Source organism: Neofelis nebulosa, chromosome 2 (genome assembly GCF_028018385.1).
Source record: "Neofelis nebulosa isolate mNeoNeb1 chromosome 2, mNeoNeb1.pri, whole genome shotgun sequence".
Classification (NCBI taxonomy): domain Eukaryota; kingdom Metazoa; phylum Chordata; class Mammalia; order Carnivora; family Felidae; genus Neofelis; species Neofelis nebulosa.
Window position 1 is genome coordinate 34,334,126 of NC_080783.1, and position 25,836 is coordinate 34,359,961.

General features: G+C 37.3%; 1 protein-coding gene across 7 annotated transcripts in view; it reads left to right on the forward strand.

Moving 5' to 3' along the window:
- The window catches only part of C2CD6 (C2 calcium dependent domain containing 6), a 150,162-nt gene that overhangs the window by 84,043 nt on the left and 40,283 nt on the right, over positions 1 to 25,836 (forward strand). For all 7 annotated transcript variants that reach the window (XM_058709186.1, XM_058709130.1, XM_058709168.1 and 4 more), the window contains one exon: positions 19,521 to 19,578. In XM_058709186.1, coding sequence (XP_058565169.1) covers positions 19,521 to 19,578 — 58 coding nt within the window. The remainder of the gene's footprint in view (positions 1 to 19,520; positions 19,579 to 25,836) is intronic.

Sequence of the window (25,836 nt, forward strand, 5' to 3'; positions counted from 1 at the left end):
GTGGTTTATACATACAATGGAATACTACTTGGCAATGAGAAAGAGTGAAATCCTGCCATTTGCAGCAAAGTGGATGCAACTGGAGGGTATTATGCTAAGTGAAATAAGTCACTCAGAGAAAGATAGATATCCTATGTTTTCACTCAATGTGGAACTTGAGAAACTTAACAGAAGACCATGGGGGAAGGGAAGGGGGAAAATAGTTACAAACAGAGAGGCAGAGAGGCAAACCATAACAGAGTCTTAAATACAGAGAACAAACTGAGAGTTGATGGGGAGGGCAGGGGGAAGGGAAAATGGGTGATGAGCATTGAGGAGGGCACTTGTTGGGATGAGAACTAGGTATTGTATGTAAGCGATGAATCATGGCAATCTACCCCCAAAACCAAGAGCACATTGTATACACTGTATGTTAGCCAATTTGACAATAAATTATATTTTAGAAACAGAACCTGTGTCTCCCTCTCTCTCAAAAATGAGTAAACATTAAAAAAATTACAACTTATACCGAAATCATGAATAGACAATCTGAACAGATCAATAATGAGTAAGGATATTGAAGTAATAAAGCTTCCAACAAAGAAAAGCCCAGGACCAGATGGTTTTACTGGTGAAACAAACACTTAAAGAAGAATGAATATCAGTCTTTCTCAAACTCTTCCAAAAAATTAAATAGGAAAAAAACTCCCAAACTCATTTTACAAGGTCAGCATTACACTGATACCAAAGTAAGGTAAGACCCTACAATAAAAGAGAGCTATAGACCAGTATCCCTGATGATTATAGATTCAAAATTTTTCAACAAAATCTTAACAAACTGAATTCAATAGCACATTAAAGTGATTGTATGCCATGATCATGTGAGATCTATCCCTGGGATGGAAGGATGGTTCAATATATGCAAATCAGTAAATGTGATACACCACATTAACAGAATTAAAGATAAAATTATATGATCATCTCAATAGATGAAGAAAAAATATTTGACAAAATATAACTTTCTTTCATGATAAAATATCTCTGCAAGTTGGGTATGGAAGAAACATACCTCAACATAATACAGGCCAAAATATATCAAGCCCACAGCTCACATCATCCTCAATGGTAAAAGTTTGAAAACTTTTACTGTAAACATCAAGAATAAGACACGGGTGCCCATTTTCACACTCTTACTCAACATAGAAGTCCTACCACTCAACTGGAAGTCCTAGCTAATTACTCAAGATGAATAAAAGTCATCTAAATCAGAAAGAAGTGAAATTGTCTTTATTTGCAGATGATAACATCCCATATGTAGAAAATGCTAAAGACTCATCGACAACAACACAAGCAACAGAAAAACCTGTTAGAATTAATGAATTGAGTAAATTTGGGGGGTGTAAAATCAATATACATTAATTGTGTGTCTGTATACTAACAATGAAATACCTGAAAAATAAATAAGGAGAACAATCCTATTCACAATAGCATCAAAAACAATAAAATGCTTAAGAATAAATTTAACCATGGAGGTGAAAGATTTGTACTGTGAAAAACATAGGACTCTAATGAAAGAAATTGAAGAAGACACAAATAAATGGAAAGATAATCCCATGTTCATGGATCAGAAAAAGGAATGCTGCTTAAATGTCCCTATTACAAAAACTATTTATAGATTCAGTGCAATACCTATCAAACCTCTAAAGGCATTTTTCAGAGAAATAGAAAAAACAATCCTGAAATGTTTATGGAGCCACAAAGGGGAGCCCAAAGCAATCTTGAGGAAGGACAAAACTAGACCCCCCCCCAACCAGTTCCTGATTTTAAACTGCATTACAAACTATAGTAATCAATACAGTGTGGTATGAAAAACACATACACAGACTGACTGAATAAAATATAGAAAGCCAAGAAATAAACCAACACATATACAGTCAACTAATATTTGACAGGCAGCCAAGAATACTCAGTGAGGAAAGGACAGTCTTTTCAATAAATGAAAACTTAAACACACGCAGAAAAATGAAATTAAACCCCTATCTGAAACCACTCACAAAAATGAAAAGGGTTAAAGACTTAAGTGTAAGACTTGAAATCTCAAAACTCCTGAAGAAAATTTAAGAGAAAAATCTCCTTGTTTTTGACAATTATTTTTTGCATAGGACATCAAGAGCAAAGGCAACAAAATTTAAAAAGTGTGGTTAGGGTCCTCTGGCTGAGTTAGTTGGTAGAGCATGCAACTCTTTTTTTTTTTTTTTAATTTTTTAATATATGAAATTTACTGTCAAATTGGTTTCCATGCAACACCCAGTGCTCATCCCAAAAGGTGCCCTCCTCAATACCCATCACCCACCCTGCCCTCCCTCCCACCCCCCATCAACCCTCAGTTTGTTCTCAGTTTTTAACAGTCTCTTAGAGCATGCAACTCTTGATCTCAGGGTCATGAGTTCAAGCCCCATGTTGGGTGTGGAGCCTACTTTAAAAATAATAATAAAATAAAAATTAAAAAGTGGTTAAGTCGAACTAAAAAGCTGCACAGCAAAAGAAATACTCAACAATATGAAAAACCTAAAAAAAGGGAGAAAATATTTGCAAATCATATCTGCGATGAGATTAATATAAAAATATATTAAGAAATTATGACCAGGGGCGCCTGGGTGGCTCAGTCGGTAAAGTGGCCGACTTCGGCTGAGGTCATGATCTCGTGGTCTGTGAGTTCGAGCCGCACATTGGGCTCTGTGCTGACAGCTCAGAGCCTGGAGCCTGTTTCAGATTCTTTGTCTCCCTCTCTCTGACCCTCCCCCGTTCATGCTCTGTCTCTCTCTGTCTCAAAAATAAATAAAGGTTAAAAAAAATTAAAAAATATGCCCAATAGCAAACAAACAAAAACAAAAAACAACCAAACATTCCAATTAAAATATGGGCAGAAAATCTGAATTGATATTTTTCCAAATAAGACATAGAAATGACCAAAAGGTATGTGTAAAGATCCTCAACATCAGTAATCATCAGGGAAATGCAAACCATGTTGAGGTATCACCTAACACCTGTTAGAATGGCTGTCATCAAATAATAAAAAAAAAAAAATCTCATCAAATAGACGAGATATCAAGTGTTGACTAGGATGTGGAGAAAGGGGAATCCTTTGTGCACTGATGGTGGGTATGTAAGTTAGCATAGACACTAGAGAAAACAGTATGGAGGTTCCTCAAAAAAATTAAAAAGAGGGGCGCCTGGGTGGCTCAGTGGTTGGGCGTCCGACTTCGGCTCGGGTCATGATCTCGCGGTCTTTGCTTTCGAGCCCCGCGTCGGGCTCTGTGGTGACAGCTCAGAGCCTGGAGCCTGTTTCAGATTCTGTGTCTCCCTCTCTCTCTGACCTTCCCCCGTTCATGCTCTGTCTCTCTCTGTCTCAAAAATGAATAGGTGTTAAAAAAAATTTTTTTAAATATTAAAAAGAGTTACCATATGATCCAGCAATCCCACTTATGCATATATACCAAAGAGAATGAAAACAGAATCTTAAAGAGATATCTTCAGTCCCATGTTTATTGCAACATTATTCACAGTAGCCAAAACATGGGTAAAAAAGAAGAAGAAAAAAATCTTTAGCATTTATAAATTGACTTGGCAAAATAAGGCCCCTTGGACCATTCCAGTTAAAATAGTTAATACAGCCCAATGTAAATTAAAACAGAGTCCTTTAGGATTGAAACTTGTTACATGAGACCAACATAAAGGAGGAGTGATTGTCATTACTTATTCTTCATTTAACAGATCAATTTTGTCTGTTAATAACTTGGAAAGAATGTATGGTGCACATTCTTTCACAGCACATTTTTATATCTAGTCAGCAGTTGATAAATATTCTGCTACTGATAAATATTCTGCTATTGGCTGTTCTGTTTTGTGCCTATTACAGTAGTCTCTCAGTCACAGTTTATTTTCATCTCCAAAGGGGCCCAATATACTGCACCTGGCTACTGGTGGTGTACCTCAACAGCCTTGCCTAATCACACACAATCTTTGCAAACAGGATCTTAATAGCATTCATTTTCCTCCAGGACTACATGTATGACACGTTGATCACATATCCCCCCAAGGAAATTAATTTGACACACTCATTTAGGGCATACAAATATTCACAAAGTGGTTTATAAAAAAAGTATGAGCTATTGCCACACAGATAGTGGAAGGACTGTCACCTTCACTAGATTCCTGAGAATTATTTGGTAAACTGAGAGCTGCTCCATCCTTAAAACTATCAAGAAATAATTTTGACACTCAGCACTTGCAACAGTAGAACAGGCCCTACATATTTTTGGCCTTTTTGGGTTCTGGAGGCAATTACAAATTTTAGAAGCCCACTTACGCTGTTACTTTCAAATCAGCCCTTCTCAAGTGGTGCCCACTCCAACAAAAGGTTCAAGAATCTGTCCAAGTCACAAAAATAAAAAACTCACTTCTGTTAGTGTCCCTAACAGACTTTATTAGGCTTTCACAACCTTCATACATAATGTTTCCTCTGGAGACTTTGGACTTCTCATAATGGCCATAAGTTGTCTGTGGGTGTCTGATGCAAGAAATAGTCTTCCTTTACCCTATGCTATACCTCACTAGAGTGGTAATTGCTAGCCACATACTGGAAACAGAGATTCTCACAGGCCCTGGGACTGTGGCCCTCCATACTCAGCAGCGCATCATGCTTCAGTCATGGAATCAGCATCCTGAAATCTCACTCAGCACAGCAACCAAAGACTGGGCTCTCTTGAACAACCCATCTTCAGGCAGGAGTGACCTCTGTACTCAGTCCCTTGACAGGTACCACAGTAATGGAGGTGTTCACCCTTCTCCCAAACTGTTTGGTTACCTGGGGAGCTGGATTCATATACTTATGGATGGCATTGTCACCAACACATGTGATAAAGCTTGCTGGAGAGCTGCTGCCTTTCATCCTTTAATAAAGTTCTCATAAAAGGATGTGATATAAGGGTCAGCACAATTGGCTGAACTTCAGGCTGTCTTCTTAACACTGGATTCCTTGACCAAAAATAGGCCAAATCTGCACATTACATATTCTTGGGCAATTGATAAAGGTCTGGCCATTTGGTATGGCCAGCAACATCAAAGTTCCTTGTCCAGAGTCTCCCCTTTGGAGCAAAGAACTCTGGGAATCCCTTGCCTCATAGGTACCCAAAATATAGATCAAGGACCCATACGTCTCTGCACATACTAACACCATAATACAGTGTCTCATCATGGCACTCTCTTCTCAAAATACACAATGCTAGGCCATTGAACAAGGCACTGAACAGAATATATGAAAAGACATATACAGAAAGTTAATAATTCTGGGACTTGAAGGTTTGAAAAATGAAACAATATTACATATCAAAGATATGGCCCCTACAACATGGCCTAGGGGTAACAATAAAATCAAGGCTGTGCTGAAGAAATAAGGTGGCATCTAGGGATACCATTCCAACTGAACAAAAGGAGTCATAGAGTAAGTGTGCAGTCTCACAGAAATTTGATGTGCCCAAAGTACCAGTACTTAAGTATAGAGGGGGCATGTTTTGAATAGTGGCTTTTGGCTCATGTAGTTGAGTGGAATTTAACATACATACATACACACATACATACATACATAAATATGTACATACATGCATATGTACATACCTAGTCTTTGAAAGAGCTTTAATAGTTGGGGTGCCTGGGTGTTCAGTTGGTTGAGCATTTGACTGCAGCCTAGATCTTGTGGTTTGTGAATTTGAGCCCCATGTCAGGCTCTGTGCTGACAAATCAGAACCTGGAACCTGCTTTGGATTCTCTCTCTCTCTCTCTCTCTCTCTCTCTGCCCCTCCCCTGCTTGCACTCTCTCTCTCTCTCTCTCTCAAATAAACATTTTTTTTTAAAAAGAGATTTAATGGCAAACTTAGTGCCAGCCTATACTAAAAGTGACATGCTGAGATTAAAACAAAACAAAACAAAACAACCCTCTGGGTTCCCAACTTGCCACTAGCAGATAACAAAATGAGAAAACTGCCCAGGTACATAAAGGGCATGAGCTCAAATGCCTTCTTCAGAAGTATCTGAGGAGGAAGATGGGAAAGAAGAGAAGCCCATGCAGAAAAAAAAAAGCCAAGAACCTTGGAAAACGATTATGCAGCCATTCCCAGAGGCAAAACTGGGGCCAAATCAAGGAATATTCTGTGCTTCTAGAGCAGGGGGATCAAGCAAAGTTTTCCCAGAAGGATTTCAGAATTGCTAAGTACCAGTGACTCTTATGTATGTCCTGTTCTTACTTTTATTCTTTTTTTTTAAATTTAAGTATTTTTAACATACAGTGTTATGTCAGTTTCCACTGTACAATATGGTGGTTCAGTAATTCTATATATTACTCAGTGCTCATCAAGATAAGTGTACTCTTTTATATATATATGTTATTTATTTTTGAGAGAGAGTGAGAGCGAGCAGGAGAGGGCCAGAAAGAGGGAGACATAGGATCTGAAGGAGGCTCCCCACAGTGAGCACAGAGCCCCACATGGGGCTTGAACTCATGAACTATGAGATCATGACCCCAGCTGAAGTCAAGAGTCGGCCACTTAACTGACTAAACCACCCAGGCACCCCGTAGGTAAATGTACATACTCTTAATTCCTTTCACCTATTTCACGCATCCCTGCCACCCCACCCACATACACAGACCTACTTTCCCTCTGGCAACTGCCAGTTTGTTCTTTGTATGTAAGAGTCTGGTTTTGTTTTGGTTATCTTTTTGTTGTTGTTGTTCATTGGTTTCTTAAATGCCATATAAGAATGAAATCATATGGTATTTGTCTCTCTCTGACTGACTTGTTTCACTTAACGTTTATGCTCTCCAGGTCCATCCATGTTGTTGCAAATGGCAAGAGTTCATTCTTTTTTATGGCTGAGTAATTTTCCATTTAATATACATACCATGTCTTTTTTATCATTTCATCTGGATCGACACATGGGTTACTTACATATTTGACTATTAGAAATAATGGTACAATAAACATAGGGGTGCTTATATCTTTTTGAATTAGTGTTTTTGTTTTCTTTGGATAAATACCCAGTAGTAGAATTACTGGATCATACAGTAATCCCATTTTTAATTTTTGGAGGAACCTCCATACTGTTTTCCACAGTGGCTGTTCAGCTTGCATTCCCAAGTGCATGAGGGTTCGTTTTTCTCCACATCCACACCAACACTTGTTATTTCTTGTGTTTTTGATGTTAGCCATTCTGACAGATAGGAAGTGATATCTCATTGAAGTATTGATTTGCATTTCTCTGATAATTAGTGATGTTGAGCATCTTTTCATGTGTCTGATGTCCATCTGTGTGTCTTCTTGGAGAAATATCTGTTCATGTCTTCTCATTTTTAATTGGATTATTTGGGCATGGTTTTGGTGTTGAGTTTTAGAAGTTCTTTATTTTAAGTATTAACTCCTTATTGAATATATCATTCACAAATATCTTCTCCCATTCAGTAAGTTGTCTTTTGTTATATTGATGGTTTCCTTTGCTGTACAGATGTTTGTTTTCTTATTTTGGTGTAGTCCCAATAGTTTAATTTTGCTTTTGTTTCCCTTGCCATAGGAGTCATATATAAAAAAATGTTCCTACAGCTGATGTCAAAGAGATTACTGTCTGTATTTTCTTCTAGAAATTTCATGGTTTCAGGTCTCACATTTAGGTCCTTAATCCATTTTGAGTTTTTGTGTATGGTGTAAGAAAGTGGTCCAATTTCATTCTTTTGCATGTAGTTGTCCAGTTTTCCCAACTCCATTTGTTGAAGAGACCAACTTTTTCCCATTGTATATTCTTGTCATAGATTAATTGACCATAATAGCATAGGTTTATTTTGGGGCTCTCTGTGTGCCTAATTTTGTGCCAGTACCATACTGTTTTGATTACTACAGTTTTATAGTATATCTTGAAATCTGGAATTGTGATTTCTTCAATTTTATTCTTTCTCAAGATTGCTTTGGCTATTATGGGACTCTTGTAGTTCCCTGTAAGTTTTAGGATTATTTGTTGTAGCTCTGTGAAAAATGCTACTGATATTTTGATAGGAATTGCATTAAACCTATGGATTGCTTTTGATAATATGGACATGTTAACAATATTGGTTGTCCCAAACCAATATCTTTCCATTGGTTTGTGTCATGATCAATTTCTTTCATATTTTATAGTTTTAAGAGTACAGGTGTTTCACCTCTTTGGCTAAGTTTATTCTTGGGGCGCCTGGGTGGCTCAGTCAGTTAAGCCTCTGACTTCGGCTCAGGTCATGATCTCACAGTTCATGGGTTCGAGCCCCGTGTCGGGCTCTGTGCTGACAGCTCAGAGCCTGGATCGTGCTTCGGATTCTGTGTCTCCTTTTCTCTCTGTTCCTCCCCTGCTCACGCTCTTTCTTTCTCAGAAATAAATAAAGATTAAAAAAAAATTTTTTTTAAGTTTATTCTTAGGTATTTTGGTCTTTTTAGTGCAATTGCAAATGGAATTGTTTTCTTAATTTCTCTTTCTGCTACTCCATTATTAGGGTATAGAAATACAATCGATATCTGTATGTTAATTTTACATCCTGTGACTTTACTGAATTCATTTATCAGTTCTGGTAGTTTTTGGTGGAGTCTTTAGGGTTGTCTCTATATGGTATCATGTTATCTGAATATAGTAAGTATTACTTCTTCCCTACCAATTTGGATGCCCTTTATTTCTTTTTCTTGACTAATTGCTGTGATTAGCACTTCCAGTACTATGTTGAATAAAAGTGGTGAAAGTGGACATCCTTGTTTTGTTCCCAATCTTGAAGGAAAATCTCAGTATTTCACCGTTTAGTATGATAATAGTTGTGGATTTTTCATACATGGTCTTTATTATTTTGACGTATGTTCCTCTAAACATACTTTGTTTCAGGTTTTTATCATGAATGTATGTTGTACTTTATCAAATACTTTTTCTTCATTTATTGAAATGATTGTAAGACTTGTATCCTTTCTCTTGTTAATGTGATGTATCACATTGATTGATTTGCAATATTGAACCACCCTTGCATCCCAGGAATAAATCTAGCTTGATTGTGGTGAATGACTTTTTTAATCCATTGTTGGATTTGGTTTGCTAATACTTCACTGAGGTTTTTTTATATCTAGGTTTATCAGAGAAATTGGCCTGTAGTTCCTTTTTTTTTTTTTTTCTCAGTGTCTTTATCTGATTTTGGTATCAGGATAATGCTGGCCTCATAGAATGAATTTGGATGCTTTCATTGATCTTCTGGATTTTTTGGAATAGTTTGAGAAGACTAGGTATTAACTCTTGTTTAAATGTTTGGTACAGTTCACCTGTGAAGCTCTCTGGCCCTGGAATTATTTGTTGGGAGTTTTTGGGGGGTTTATTTGTTTTTGTTTTTGTTTTTTGACCACCAATTCCATTTCATTGCTAGTAATCTTCTGTTTAAATTTTCTGTTTTTTCCTCATTCAGTTTTGGAAGGTTATATGGTTCTAGAACTTAAACCATATCTACTAGGTTTTCCAACTTGTTGGCATATAATTTTTCATACTATTTTCTTATCCTTTGTATTTCTGTGGTGTCAGCTATTATTTATCCTCTTTCATTTCTGATTTTATTTGAGTACCCTCCCTCTATCTGTCCCTCTCCCCACCTCTTTTGATGAGTCTGGCTAAAGGTTTATCAATTTTGTTGATCTTTTCAAAGAACCAGTTCCTGGTTTCATTGATCTGTTCTGGTGTTTCTTCAGTTTCTATTTAATTTATTTCTCCTCTAATATATATTATTTCCTTCCTTCTACTGGCTTTGTTTTGTTTGTTCTTCCTTTTCTAATTCCTTTATATGTAAAGTTTGGGGTTTTGGGGGGATTTTTCTTGCTTCTTGAGGTAGGCCTCTATTGCATTAATCTCTTAGAACAGTTTTTTTCTTTATCACAAAGAGTTTTTGACTGCTGTGTTTTCATTTTTATTTGCCTCCATGTATATTTTTATTTCCTCTTTGATTTCTTTGTTGACCCATTCATTGTTGAGTAGCATGTTAATTAATCTCTATGTATTTGTGTTCTTTCCAGATTTTTTCTTATGGTTGATTTCTAGTTTCATAGTGTCATGGCCAAAAGAGATGTATGATGTGATTTCAATCTTTTTGAATTTGCTTGGACTTGTTTTGTGCTCTAACATGATTTATTCTGGAGAATCTTCCATGTGCACTTGAAGAGAATGTGTATTTCACGGTTTTTGTATAGAATGCTCTGAATTATCTGTTAGATGCATTTGGTCCAATGTATCATTCAAAGCCACTGTTTCCTTGTTGATTTTCTGTCTGGATGATACATCTATGTCTTGATGTAAGTTGGTGTTAATGTCCCCTACTATTGTATTACTATCGATTTTTTTTCCTTTGTGTCTGTTAATCGTTGCTTTATGTACTTGGGTGCTCTTGTTGATTTTCTGTCTGGATGATCTATGCCTTGATGTAAGTTGGGTGTTAAAGTTCCTTACTATTATTATATTACTATCAATTTTTTTCCTTTGTGTCTGTTAATAGTTGCTTTATGTACTTGAATGCTCTCATGTTGGGTACATAAGTGTTTATAATTGTTAAATCTTCTTGTTGGATTGTTCCCTTTACAGTTATGTAGTGTCCTTCTTTGTCTCTGGTTACAGTCTTTGTTTTAAAGCCTATATAGTCTGATATAATTATTCCTACCCCAGGTTTCTTTTCGTTTCCATTGTATGGTAAATGTTTTTCTATCCCTTCACTTTTTGTCTGGATGTGCCGTTAGATCTGCTTTTGCTTCTTTATCCATTCAGTCACCCAATGTCTTTTGATTGGGGCCTTTAGTGCATTCACAAAGTAATTATTGACAGGGACCCACTTATTGTCATTTTGTTACTTGCTTTATGGTTGTTTTTATAGTTTTTTTGTTTCTTTTTTCTCTTGCTCTGTTCCCTTATGGTTTGGTGACTTTCTTTAGTGATAGGCTTGGATTCATCTTTTTTTTTTTTTTTTTGCATATCTATTACAGGTTTTTGATTTGTGGTTACCATTAGGTTTATATATAATATCCTGTGCATATACCAGTCTATATTAAGTTGATGGTCACTTAAGTTTGAACCCCTTCTAAAAGCACTAAATTTTTACTCTTCTCCACTACATTTTATACATGTCATGTCACACTTTACATCCTTTTATTTTGTGAATCCCTGTACTGATTTTTGTAGATATTACTGATTTTACTGTGTTTGTGCTTTAACCTCTGCAGTAGTTTTACAAACGAAAAATCTATGGTTTTTAAATTATGTTTGTATTTACCTGTGAAATTTTTTCTTTTCCTAATTTTCTTACTCCTGATTTTTTTTTTTTGTTTCCACTCAACAAATTCCCCTTAATGTTTCTTGTAAGACCTGTTTAGTGGTGATGAATTCTTTTAACTTTTGTTCCTTGGTGAAATTCTTTATCCCTCCATCTATTCTGAATGACAACTTTGCTGGATAGAGTATTTTTGGTTGCAGGTTTTTTTCCTGTCAGCACTTTGAGTATATCATGCCACTCCCTTCTGGCCTACAAAGTTTGTGCTGAAAAATCAGCTGATAGCCTTTTGATGTTCCCTTGTGTGTAATTGTTTTCTTTTGGTCTCTTGGTACTTTTAAAATTCTCTCTTTATAACTACTTTTGGCATTTTAATTATTATGTGTCTTGGTGTGAACCTCCTTGAATTAATTTTTGTGGGGGGTTATCATGCCTCTTGGATCTGGGTGTCTGTATCCTTCCCCAGATTCTGCAAGTTTTCAGCTTTTATTTCTTCAAATAAATTTTCTCCTCCTTTTTCTCTCTCTTCTTCTTTTGGGATCCCTATAATGTGAATTCTGTTATGTTTGATGATGTCATTGAATTCCCTTAACCTATTTTTATTTTTTATTCTTTTTTTTTTCTGTTCCATTTCGTGTTTTTTATTACTCTTTCTCCCAACTCACTAATCTATACTTCTGCTTCCTCTATCTATGATTTGTTCCCTTTTATGTATTTTTAATTCTAGTTATTGAGCTCTTAATCTTTGAATGGTTCTTTTTAAATATTTTCTGTCTCTTTTGTTGAAAGTCTGAGATCTTCTACTCTTTTCTCAAGTCCAGTAAGTATCTTTATGACCATTACTCTGAACTCTCTCTCTGGTAAATTGCCTATAGCCATTTCTTTTAGCTCTTTTGCTGTGATTTTGTTCTGTTCTTTCATTTAGGACATATTCCTCTGTCTCCTCATTTTGTCTAACTCTCTGTGTGTGTTTCCATGTATTAGCCAAGTCAGCTGTGTCTCTTGATCTTGAAAGTAGTGACCTTATGAAGAAGAGGTACTGGGGTGTACTATAGTGCAATTTCCCCTTTCACCAGAACCAAGTGCTTCTGGGGTGTCTCCTCTGTGTGTTAGGTGTGCCCTACTCTTGTGATTGAACCCTGTTTGCCTTTAGTCCAGTAAGCTGCAGTGGCCCATTTTGCCTATTGTGGGAAGGGTTTGGAACCAGTGCTGTTAAGAGGCCAGTCTGGGGCTGTCTTGGTATTGTAGTTAAGTCAAACTGGATGAGTGCCCTCAGACCATTTGCCAGGACTGAAGTCACACCAAACTGCAGAGTGCTCTTCCTGAGTTGTCCCCTGAGAGGCTTTCATTGTTGGGTGGGTCCTGCAGTTAGACCAGATGTCTAGCTCCAGTCCATCTGTTTGGGTTTCAGTCAAACTGGTGTGTGTGGTTATCTTCCCCTCTTCCCAAGGTAGGAATTAATTTCGAGTAGTGCTTGTCACTGTCAAGGCTATTTGCAGAATATGTGTCAGTCACCACGTTAGAGGCACTCCTGCTGAGTGGGGCAGGTTGGATGGGGCATTCCACAGGAGAATGTGGGAGGTTGGAGGGTGGGGTGTTAGCAAGCTAGGTGTAGAGTGTTTGAGCTGATTCTTTGAGGTACCCACATATCTATGCTGGCCAGATGAATGGTAGTAGAAAGAAATGGTGTCCACCAGTTCTTGCATTCTTGGAGAGGTCCCTTAACAATTCCTGCCCTCCCCCGCCCCCCACAGTGTATGTTCTGAGATTAGTAAAATATCTCCTTCCCATATACTCCAGGCTCTTTTCAAACCGCTGCTTCAGTGCTGTATCTCAGTGAGGTTGTTTTTATACTGGATCTTTAAGGTGGGGACTCCATTTCCTGTAACCCTCTGGCTCTCCCAGAGCAGAGCCCACTGATTTTTAAAGTTCCCCAAGTTAAGTATGCTGATTTTAAAAACTTGTGAAGGTAAGTCCCTCTGGTTTTCAAAAGCCAGATGTCATGGGGACTCATCTTCCAAGTGCCAGTCCACCTTGTGTGGGGTCCCTGGTATGGGGTCTGTTCCTCTACTTTCTCCATGCTTGTGGTGTCCTCCTCCCTTTTGTGGTTAGTCTCACTGGGTGTTTGGATCCCACCCATACCTACCCCTTCTACCCTTTTCCATGTGGCCTCCTCTCTACAATTAACTGTATAGGGTATGTTCTACTAGTCTTTGGGTTGTTTTCTGGGTTAGTTGCACTGATGTGAATGTTATCTAGATGTGTCCATGGGATGAGGTGAGCTTAGGATCCTCTTCCTCTGCCATCTTCCCATGCTTCTCTTTGCACTTCTTTTTTTTTTTCCCAAATGGGAGCATTTATTTTCATTATTCTATCTCTCTTCCAATAATGTATGATTAGAAGAGGTTAATAATTTGCTTGTGGTTTGTAGGAGTAATTCAGGAGGAATTGTATCTAGATTTATATTTTAAGTATGATGCTGTGATTGAATGAAGCTTTAGGACAGTTTGAATGGTAGTAAGCTTATTTTATATTTGAGAAAGATATGAATATTTATGGCTAAAAAGGTGGACTGTGGTAGAATGAATGATTGACCTCAACACATTACCCTTCCCTTATTCATGCCTTTTCCCTTTTCCAATTTTTTAGGTTTTTTTTCTATTAGAAGTGGAGTGTACTTCTCTGCCCCTTGACTTTGAGCTTGCTCAAGTCATGTCTCCTTATAGAGACATGATAGAGATCTATCCAATGATAGATCAACTTACAGGTAAAACACTCAATCCCCTTGCCCCAAAGTGGAAAAACTCTTAACAACCATCTCAACTGGACTCCCTGCAGGATCTGCTGAGCATAATTAGGACTGTATTGCAACTCAACTTCTCTTTTTTCCAATCCTGTTTCTTTACCCTCTCTTCCTCAGATGTTGCTCCCAATAGTACCCTCTAATGGAGATCTTACACATACACTTCCATCACAAGGTGTTCCTTCCGGAGAACCTAAACTGTGAAAAGCAACAGTAGAGAACAAAGAAATAGTAAATACTGAGAAAACATTAAGCATAGAATTCTGTACTCATCTAAATGACCATTCAAAAAAATCATGATACATGATAATACATGATAAAATTGAAGGAAAAAATTAATTAAAAATGTATATATTCTTCTAAAGGGAGAAAATTTAAAAACCTATCCAATTCTGTAGAATACAGGAAAGGAGTACAAAAGGATTCCAGGGAGGAAAAAGCATTTTAAAATAAAGAACAAAATTAAATGGTAGAAAGAAATTCAAACATGTGAGTTATCACAATAAATTTATAAGCGAATGCCATCTTTTAGTTAAAATATTTTCAGATTGCTCTGAAAGTAACAGACACATCTAAAACTTAAGGGTACAGAAGGGGTGAAACCAAAGAGGAGAAAACTGAACAAATACTAACCAAAGGAAAGCTGATATATCACTATTGATAAAAAATTAATATTTATTTTTAAAATAAAAACAACTATTTAGAGAATAGACGGTTCCTACATAATTATTTAAAGCAAGAAAAATTCATTTAAAGCAAGAAAATTTGATATAATTTCAAAATATACACAGCTAAAAATAACTTCATATAGAAATGGACAAATTCACAAATGTAGTGAGATAATTTAATCTCATTCTTTTTAAGGTTAATATTTGTGTTGGGGCGCCTGCGTGGCTCAGTTGGTTGGGTGTCTGACTTAGGCTCAGGTCCTGATCTTGCAGTCCGTGAGTTCAAGCCCCGCATCAGACCCTGTGCTGGCAGCTCAGAGCCTGGAGCCTGCTTTGGATTCTGTGTCTCCCTCTCCCTCTGTGCCTCCCCCACTCCTGCTCTGTGTCTCTTACTCTCAAAAATGAATAAATGTTAAAAAGAAATTTTTTAAAGATTAATATTTGTGTTTATTAATGGAGCTAGGAGGCAAAAATGTTAGTAAGGATGTAAAAATTTGACATAATTAATAACTTCATATGGTGGACATAAAATGACTGCTTCCAAAAATCAGAGAATATATAATTAGAAATTTTACATTGATATAATCCTACTTGTCTGTTTTTGCTTTTGTTGCCTGTGCTTTTGGTTTCATATCCAAGAAAACACTGTAAAAACCAATGTCAGGAATATCTGTTAATATGTTTTCTTCTAGGAGTTTTATGGTTTCAGATCTTAAGTTTTAGTGTTAAATCCATTTTGAGTTTTTTTTTGTGTGTGTACAGGGTGAAACAAAGGTCCAATTTCATTCTTTTTCATGTGAATATCCAGTTTTCACAACACAGTTAATTGAAGAGATTATCCTGTCCCAATTGTGTATTTTTAGCACCCTTTTCATATTTATATCTATGTGGATTTATTTCCAGACTCTCTATTCTGTTCTGTTGGTCTATATATCTCTTTTTATGCCAGTACCATAGTGTTTTGATTACTGTAGCTAAAAACCAACAAAATGAAAAAGTAAAGTATGGGATGTGAGAATATATTTACCAGCCATGTATCTGATAAAGGGTTAATACCTAAAATATATAAGAAACTCCTATGAATCAATTGCATAGAAACCCAAATAACCTGATTTTTTTTTAATGGGCAGAGGAACTGATAAGACATTTCTATAAAGAAGACACACAAATGACGAACAAGTACATGAAAAGTTGTTTAATGTCACTAATCATCAGGGAACTACAAATCAAAACCACTATGAGGTATCACACCTGTTATGATGGAATCTATCAAAAACCAACCAACTAAAGAAAATGTAATAAATATTGGTGAGAATGTGGAGAAAAGGGAACTCTTGTACATGGTTAATGAAAATGTAAATTTGTCACAATGGAAAAAAATACAGATGTTACTCAAAAAACTAAGAATAGAACAAACATATGATTCAAGAATCCTACTTCTGGGCATATCCAAAGGAATTAAAACCAGGTCTTGAAGAGATATCTGCATTCCCATGTTAAGTGCAGCATTATTTACAATAGCCAAGACATGGAGGCAACTTAAATGTCCATTGAAGTACAAATGAATAAAGGAAATGTGGTATATACATACAATGAAATATTAACCATGATAAAGAAGAAAATTCTTTTTGCAACAATATGGATGAACCTGGAGTAAATTATGCTAAGTGAAGTAAACCAGACACAGAGAGCAAATACTGTATTATACCACTCATATGTTGAATCTAAAGTAGTCAAACTCATAGGAACAAAGAGTGAAGTAGTCCAGGGTTTGGAGGAGGAAAACAGGTATTAGTCAAAGGGTGCAAAGGTTAGGTTATACAAGATAAATAATTCCTGGAGATCTACTGTACAACATAGTGCCAATGGTTAAAAATACTGTATTGTATACCTAAAAATTTGCTAAGAGAGTAGATCTTAAGTGTTCTTATCACAGAAAATTATAATGAATTACAAGTAGGGGGTGCCTGGCTGGCTTAGAAGAGCATGCACCTCTTGATCTTGGGGTTGTGAGTTTGAGCCCCACATTGTGTGCAGAGATTACTAATAAAGAAAAGAAATGAGAATATAAATTGGTGCACCCACTATGGAAAACAGTATGGAGGTCCCTCAAAAAATTTTAAAATAGAACTACCATATGGCCTCCACTTCTGGTATTTATATAAAGAAAACATCTGGTATTTATATAAAGAAAACAAAATCACTATCTGGAAAAGATATCTACACCCCCCATGTTCTTTGAAGCATTATTTACAACAGCCAAGACATGAAACAACCTAGTTATCAATTGACAAATGAACAGATAAAGAAAATGTGGTGTTTATATACAATGGATATTATTCAGCCATAGAACAGAAAGAAATTTTGCCATTTGCAAAAATATGGACAGACCTTGAGGGTGTTATGTACAGCATGGTAACTATAGTTAATAATACTGTATTGTATGTATATTTGAAAGTTGCTAAGAGAAAAAAATTATGAAAATTGTCACCACAACAAAATTGTAACTATGTCTGGTGATGTATGTCAACTTATTGTAATCAATCATTGTGGTGTGTGTGTGTGTGTGTGTGTGTGTATATATATATATATATATATATATATATATATATATATATACATCAGAATGATTATGTATAAATATACAATATATATATACACATATATATAATGTACATCTAAAACTAATATACTAGATGTGAGTTATATATCAGTAAAATAATATTTTTTAAAGCATGTAGGAAATAAAAAGTTACAAACCAAAAGTACAATAATACTGGCTTTTATATTTACCTTTTGATTACCTTTTCCAGAGTTGTTACTATGGATTTGAGTTACTGTCTAGTGTCCTATCCTTTCAACCTGAAAGACTCATTTAGCATTTCTTTTAAAGCAGAAATATTAGTGACAAACTCCCCCAGCTTTTGTTGATATGGGAGTGCCTTAATTCTTGTTAATTTTTACATTTTTTAATGTTTATTTTATTTCTGAAAGAGAGCATGAGCAGAGGAGGAGAGAGAGAGACACAGAATTGGAAGCAGGCTCCAGACTCTGAGCTGTCAGCACAGAGCCCTAGGCGAGGCTTGAACTCACAAGCCATGAGATCATGACCTGAGCCGAAGTCACACGCTCAACCAACTGAACCACCTGGCACCCCCTTGTTCATTTTTTTAAAGGATGGTTTTGCTTGTTACTGAATTATAGTTGGCAGTATTTTCTATGTAATAATGTATGCAGTTTCTGATGCGAAACTGACTGCTAATCTTACTGAAGAACTTTTGTATATGATGAGTCTTTTCGTGTTCCATTTGAGTTCTTGCTTTGTCTTTTTTTTTTTGGCAGTTTGATTTATAATATGCTTTGGTGTTTATCTCTTTTGAGTTTATCCTTCTTGGAACTTGTTAAGCATTTGGATGTGTAGATTCATGCCTTTCATCATATTTGGGAAATGTTTGGGAATTATTTCTTCAAATATTCTTTCCAATCTTTTCATTCCTCTGTGATTCCCATAATGTGTATATTGGTGCACTTGAAGATGCCAAAATTCTTTCTGATTCAGAATTTCTCTTTGGTTCCTTTTTATAATTTCTGTCTCTATATTCTCATTTTGTTTATACATCATTTTCTTAGTTTCCTTTATTCTTTGTCCATGGGTCCTTTTAGCTCTTTGAGCACATTTAAGAAAGTTGTTTAAAAATATTTGTCTAGTAAGTCCAATTTCTGTTTTTTTCTCAGGGGTTATTCCTATCAATTTATTTTTATGAATGTCCATATTTCCTGTTTCTTTGTATGCCTTTTAATTTTTTTCTGGAAATTGGGAATTTTAAATATTATAATGCAATTCTGGGAATTAGATTTTCCTCCTTCATCAAGGGTTATTGCTGTTGATTTTTTGAGGGCTGCAGTAATCAGTTTCTTTAGCGACCTATTCAAGCTTTTTTTTTCTTTTTGCAAAGACTGTATTCCTCGTCATTTGTAGTCAGTCATTGTCGTTTCTGTTCCATTATCTCAGTGGCCAGCTAATGACTTCACAGATTTTCTTAAACACAAAAATTTAGTTGTCCTTTTCTTTATTGACCAGTCCCCTGGATGCTATAAGTTTTGCATTAGATTTAGAGTTTGAAATAGTTGATCTTGCAAGTGATGAATCACTACATTCTACCCCTGAAACCATTATTACACTATATATTAACTAACTTGGATTTAAATAAAATTAAAAAATAAAAATTTTCTGTGAAAGGAGGAAAAAAAGAAATAGTTGATCTCCAACTTTGACAGTTTATATTTATTTCAATGGAGAGAACAGTTCTGTAAGTACTCTACTCCACCATTTTCCTTAATGTCACTTCTCCCTTCTCATTTGCTATATACTTTCTCTGATATTAATCTTATTTTTATTTTATCCTTTTAAGTTACAAAATATTTTTGTTTCCTGTGGCTTGGAAAGAGCAAGAATAGGTCAATGATATAGAAAAATAATGCCACTTTTAAAAATGATTTTCATTTCCTACCTTAACAACCTACTCATACAATGTTTAAGCTATGCAAGTTATCTCACCACCTCCAGTTGCACTGATTACATTGTAAATGAATTACTTTCCTTAATATGATAAAGCCAAGTGGTAACATTGGATCTCATTTCATTACTTAAAGCCATCAATATGTTATTTAAAAGTCATATTGATATTTAATCAATTTTTCTATTCCTTTTTTTTAATTTCAGAGTCACCGTCATTCAGTTAGCACAAGGAATGAAACTGTAAATCTTACTGATGCTGAGGGTAAGTTATTTGTATATGTACTGTTTTGATTTTCAAATATTCAGTGAAATTGAGAATAAGAACTCACCTAAAATAATTATGATCAAGACTTTCCTTCAAAATATAAATTATACTATGATGTTTTGTAACTATTGGCACAAAAAATGTATGGAATTTTAATATTAATGGGAAATTAAGCAAAGCAAATTAAAATCCTTTATAATATTTATTTTACATGATTATATTATTACTAAACCATCTATTATGTTTATGTTTGTTTACAAACGTTTTGTCTACCCTGTAAATCTACCTACTGAAGAGATTTTTCTGATCCAAAAAAATGTTCACTGATATCATTATGAAGACACGTTTGACATATCAGTAAACCCAAAGGAGATAATCAAAATATTTAACAACTAGTATATGCATAAGCATGGAACAAGCAAATTAGACAATACCATTGGGTCAGAGTTCTGGTGAACCCTACTATACTTTATTGGGATGAAAGGAAATGGAGATTTCTAAGGGAATCAGACAACTAGGGCAATGAATGTAAGGTGGACATTTGAACATCTTGAAGCAAAATTTTTATAAATTAATACAGAAATGTTTTAATATTTAACAATTGTAACAGTCATAATTGGGTAGTGATTGAATAGCCATCCAGAGGAGATGGCAGTAATCTAATTAAAATGAAGAGAAAATAAGATAACTAGAACACTTGACAGGAATGATGAGCAAACAAGCACACTTTTTTGTAACATGGAAAAAGTTCTCCAACACCTAACTTATGGAATATCAGATGACAGTGTACTTGAGAAGTATGTTTTTAGAACAAAGCCCCCAAAAGGGAAATTTTGCTTATTTGAATAGATGAATATAGTGAAATAAATATAATTAGAAAGTAGTGCCTTAGGCATATATGTTTTGTATTTATATATGTATACATATGTATATGTATTTATACACTTGTTCTATACATTAATACCAATTCTAAAAACATATATGGGGGTACAAGAAGCTATTGTGTAATATAGGATGTCGGTTTCAGGAATTAATACTTTAAATGTCAGGAAAGTTTGGGGTGCCTGGGTGGCTCAGTTGGTTGAGCATCCGACTTTGGCTTGGGTCATGATCTCCTGGTTCACAGGTTCAAGCTCTGTATCAGGCTTTGTGCTTACAGCTCAGAGCCTGGAGCCTGCTTTGGATTATGTGTCTCCCTCTCTGTCTGCCCCTCCCCAATTCGCTCTCTCTCTCTCTCTCTCTCTTTCTGTCTCTCTCAAAAATAGATATTTAAAAATATTTTTTAAAATAAATGTCAGAAAAATTTTTATCAAGTAATAGAAAATATTTCTGAGGGGATAAACTGTATCTCACCCCTGCCTTGCTACTAGTTCTGTGACCTTAGGTAATCATTTGTCTTGCAAAAGCCTTAATTTTCCCATTTTCAAAATGAAAGCATAGAACTAGATACTAAGAATAAAGTTTTCAGAACTTTCCTTGTCATTGCCTGACATTGCCTTATTCAATCATCATAGTTTTGTAAACACTTCCCATACATTTATTTGATCTTCATACAGCACTGTATGGTTCACACTGATCCAGTCACCTCTGAAAGGTGAAGAGCCTTTATAAGCAGCATCAAATCAAATATGGGATTGGAAAGAACATCTATAGCATACCTTTTTAAAAATAAGTAAATGCTTAGAGAGAAAACAGGACTTAGTTCCTTCTTGCTCACTTCTATCTTGCTCTTGGGCTTTCTCATTTTTACAATGGGAAAAATGATTTTAAGATCACTGGGTCTCCTATTTCTAAGTCTATATTCCTAAATTTATATCTGAATAGAGCTTTAAAAATTAAGATTCCTAAATACATATTTTAAATGGTTTTGTTATACTTTAAAAACAAACAAGGAAAAAAAGACCAAAACAAAACAAAAACCAGACTCTTAAACATAGAGAACAAACTGGTGGTTACCAGGAGGGAGGTGGGTGGGGGAATGGGTGAAATAGGTAAAGGGGATTGACAGTATACTTACTGTGATGAGCACTGAATAATATATAGAATTGTTCAATCACTAAATTGTACACCTGAAACTAATATTGATGTTAATTATATTGGAATTTAAAAATACATACATAAGAAAAAATGGTTATGTTATATTTTGCAAACTGACAATCAGTTTACTCATGCAGACCAGTCTTATCTAATTAACCCAATCTATTATAAATATATGAGGGAGGGAGCTAAGATGGTGGCATAGCAGGAGGATGCTAGGCTTGCCTAATCCCTTGAACACAGCTAGATAACTATCAAATCATTTTGGTTTTTTACATTTTTATATATTTTTTTAGTGTTTTTATCTTTTGAGAGAGAGAGACAGAGTGTTAGTGGGGGAGGGGCAGAGAGAGAGAGAGAGAGGGAGACAAAGAATCTGAAGCAATCTCCAGGCTCCGAGCTGTCAGCACAGAGCCCAATGTGGGTCTCGAACTCACAAGCTGTGAAATCATGACCTGAAGTCAGGCACTTAACTAACTGAGCCACCCAGGCACCCCTACATTTTTTTAAATGTTTATTTATTTTTGAAGGAGACAGACAGGGCGTGAGCTGGGGAGGTGCAGAGAGAGAGGGAGACACAGAACCTTAAGTGGGCTCTGGGCTCTGAGCTGTCAGCACAGAGCCCAATGTGGGCTTGAACCCATGGGCTGTGAGATCATGACCTGAGCCAAAGTCAGATGCTTAACTGGTTGAGCCACCCAGGCGCCCCCAAATCATTTTGAATACCCAAGAAATCCACCTGAGGACTGACAGACTAAACTGTACAACTAAAGGGACAGGAGAGGCCACACTGAGGAAGTTAGGAAGTGCAGAGATATAGTTTGGGGGAGAAACGGATCATAGGTGCTGAGGAAGGGAGGGAGCCCTGGTTGTGGAGAAAGGTGAGAGAGAGTAGAGCACCCTTCCCCATTGCCATTGGTTGGGAAAATGAGAGGGGCTGATTTTCATGACTTTGCAACCAGCAGGGCTCAAAGACTGGAGTTTTGGAGGTCAGTGGGCTTGGCTGAGATAGAGACCTGAGGGTGCTACCCTCCTACTCCTGGAGAGAAGGCAGGCAAGCAACTCCAGGGCAAATGATGTGATCTGAGGATCACCTAAGGCATATGAGGAGAGACTGGTTGCTCTACTTGGAGCACAACTGTGAGAGGTGGCATTCACAGAGTTGCCTCTCCAAAGATAAGAGAACCAGTGGGTGCATTTTTCTCCCCCATGCCTTAGCATAGGCACAGAGACACCTGCTGAAGGTAGCAACCTGGACATAGGCTGTTGAGCCTGCTTATTCCAATTCCCATACCATTGTACTCTGGTGTGGCAGCCTTCTTGGTCAAACATGCACCAGTCCCAGCACAGCAAGACCCACTCCCAGAAGACCAGCGCACGTCCCTACTGGTCCCTAAAGTTTGGAGTTTTAAAAGTTAGCAGGCTTGGCTGAGATAGAGCCCAAAGTGTACTGTGATGCTCCAGGCAGACAAGCAACACAGTGATGACAACATGAAAACAGCAATCTGAAAAACACCTGGGACATGTGAGGGGGAAATCATTCGCTCTTCTAGGAGTGCTTCCCTGAGAACAGCAAGAACGATGTTCCAACTCTAGGGACAAAGGAGCTGGCTGGTGTCATTCCCCTCTTCCCCACCTTGGCATAAACCAACTTCAGTAAACAGCACCACACCAAGACTGGCTGAATAACCTGATTACATCAAGTCACACCCCCCTGCACTCTGTTGGTACTGCTTTCCTTGGGCAAGTGTCCCTAAGGACCAGTGCAGTGGGCCCCTTCCCCAGAAGACTAGAAGAAACACTTGCATGCACCATGTCTACCAACCATACAGATCTGCTAGTCTTCTGTTATAATGGAAGTAACATCAGGTCTCATTTAACAAGCAGATCAGAGCACACCTAGTTAAAACTCATCATACTCTGGCCAAGGTCCAAACACTACCCACTGCAGGCAAGGAGAACCTCTGCAGGTGAATGACCTGTGGGATAGAGCAGCGAAAACACAGCAGAAGAGAGCATGAAACACACACCACAGACACTACCTGAAGCACCAGGCCCTGGACACAATATGACTTCTTCTTCATAAAGCCATTACTCTAAGGAGCAGGAAAAAAACTGGATTTTCTACCACATGGAAAAATACAGAGACTTAGACAAAACGCCAAGATGGAGGAATTCATTCCAAAGAAAGAACAAGAAAGAACCAGAGATATAATTGAAACAGATATAGGTGATATCCCTGATGGAGAATTTAAAACAATTGTAAAGATACTTGTTGGGTTTGACAAAAGCATAGAAAACATCAGGAAGACTCGTGCCACAGAGATAAGAGTAATAAAACAATCAGAGGAAGCTGGTCACGGAAGATAGCGGCCTAGGAGGATGCTGGGCTCACCGCATCCTGCTGATCACTTAGATTCCACCTACACCTGCCTAAATAACCCAGAAAACTGCCAGAAGACTAGCAGAACAGATTCTCTGGAGCCAAGCACAGACAAGAGGTAAGAGGCCCACAGAAGAGGGTAGGAAGGGTGGAGAGCTGGTGCATGCTACACGGACTGGCAGGAGGGAGCCGGGGCAGAGGGGCAGCCCACCGGCCAAGCAGAGGCCCCAAGTCTGGCTGGCAAAAATGGAGGGGCTAGACGGAGTGTATTCAGACAGCAAGCGGGACTTAACATCTGGAAGGTTATAAGTTAACAGCTCTGCTCAGAGAGCTAGACGACTAGAGGACAATAGGAGGGAGAGTTGTTGAGCCCCGGACAACAGAGCTCAGCTTGGTGGGGAACAAAGCTGCTCGCCAGCACCATCTCCCTCGCCCATCCCCCAAATTCCCAAAGGGAACCAGTTCCTGCCAAGGAACTTGATTGTACCCCGCAAACACCCAAGGCTGTGTTTCTATGGATCCATCCCTCTGGCGGTGGGTCTGACTCTCTCCTGATGCCACAGGGCCCCTCACGAAGCAGATCACCAAAGGTAAAACGAGCTGAGCATGCCCCTCCCACCCCTGTGCACCTTGCCGATCCACCCCAGCTAATACACCAGATCCCCAGCACCACAAGCCTGGCAGTGTGCAAGTAGCCCAGACAGGCCACGCCACCCCACAGTGAATCCCGCCCCTAGGAGAGGGGAAGAGAAGGTACACACCAATCTGACTGTGTCCCAGTGGTGGGCTGGGAGCAGACATCAGGTCTGACTACAGCCCTGCCCACCAATGCAAGTTATTCAAGACAGCACAGGGGAAGTGCCCTGCAGTTCCACACCACTCCAGGGACTATCCAAAATGATGAAACAGAAGAATTCCCCTCAAAAGAATCTCCAGGAAATAACAACAGCTAATGAACTGATCAAAAAGGATTTAAACAATATAACAGACAGTGAATTTAGAATATTAGTCATAAAATTAATCGATGGGCTTGAAAACAGTATAGAGAACAGTAGAGAATCTATTGCTAAAGAGATCAAGGGACTAAGGAACAGCCAGGAGGACCTAAGAAATGCTATAAATGAGCTGCAAAATAAAATGGAGACAACCACAGCTCGGATTGAAGATGCAGAGGAGAGAATAGGTGAACTAGAAGATAAAATGATGGAAAAAGAGGAAGCTGAGAAAAAGAGAGACAAAAAATCCAGGAGTATGAGGGGAAAATTAGAGAACTAAGTGATGCACTAAAGAGAAATAATCTACGCATAATTGGTATTCCAGAGGAGGAAGAGAGAGGGAAAGGTGCTGAAGGTGTACTTGAAGAAATCATAGCTGAGAACTTCCCTGATCTGTGGAAGGAAAAAGGCATTGAAAGCCAAGAGGCACAGAGAACCCCCTTCAGACATAACTTGAATCGATCTTCTGCACGACATATCATAGTGAAACTGGCAAAATACAAGGATAAAGAGAAAATTCTGAAAGCAGCTAGGGATAAACGTGCTCTAACATATAAAGGGAGACCGATAAGACTCGTGACGGATCTCTCTACTGAAACTTGGCAGGCCAGAAAGGGATGGCAGGAGATCTTCAATGTGATGAACAGAAAAAAATATGCAGCTGAGAATCCTTTATCCAGCAAATCTGTCATTTAGAATAGAAGGAGAGCTAAAGGTCTTCCCAAACAAACAAAAACTGAAGGAATTCATCACCACTAAACCAGCCCTAAAAGAGATCCTAGGAGGGATCCTGTGAGATAAAGTACCAGAGACATCGCTACAAGCATGAAACCTACAGAC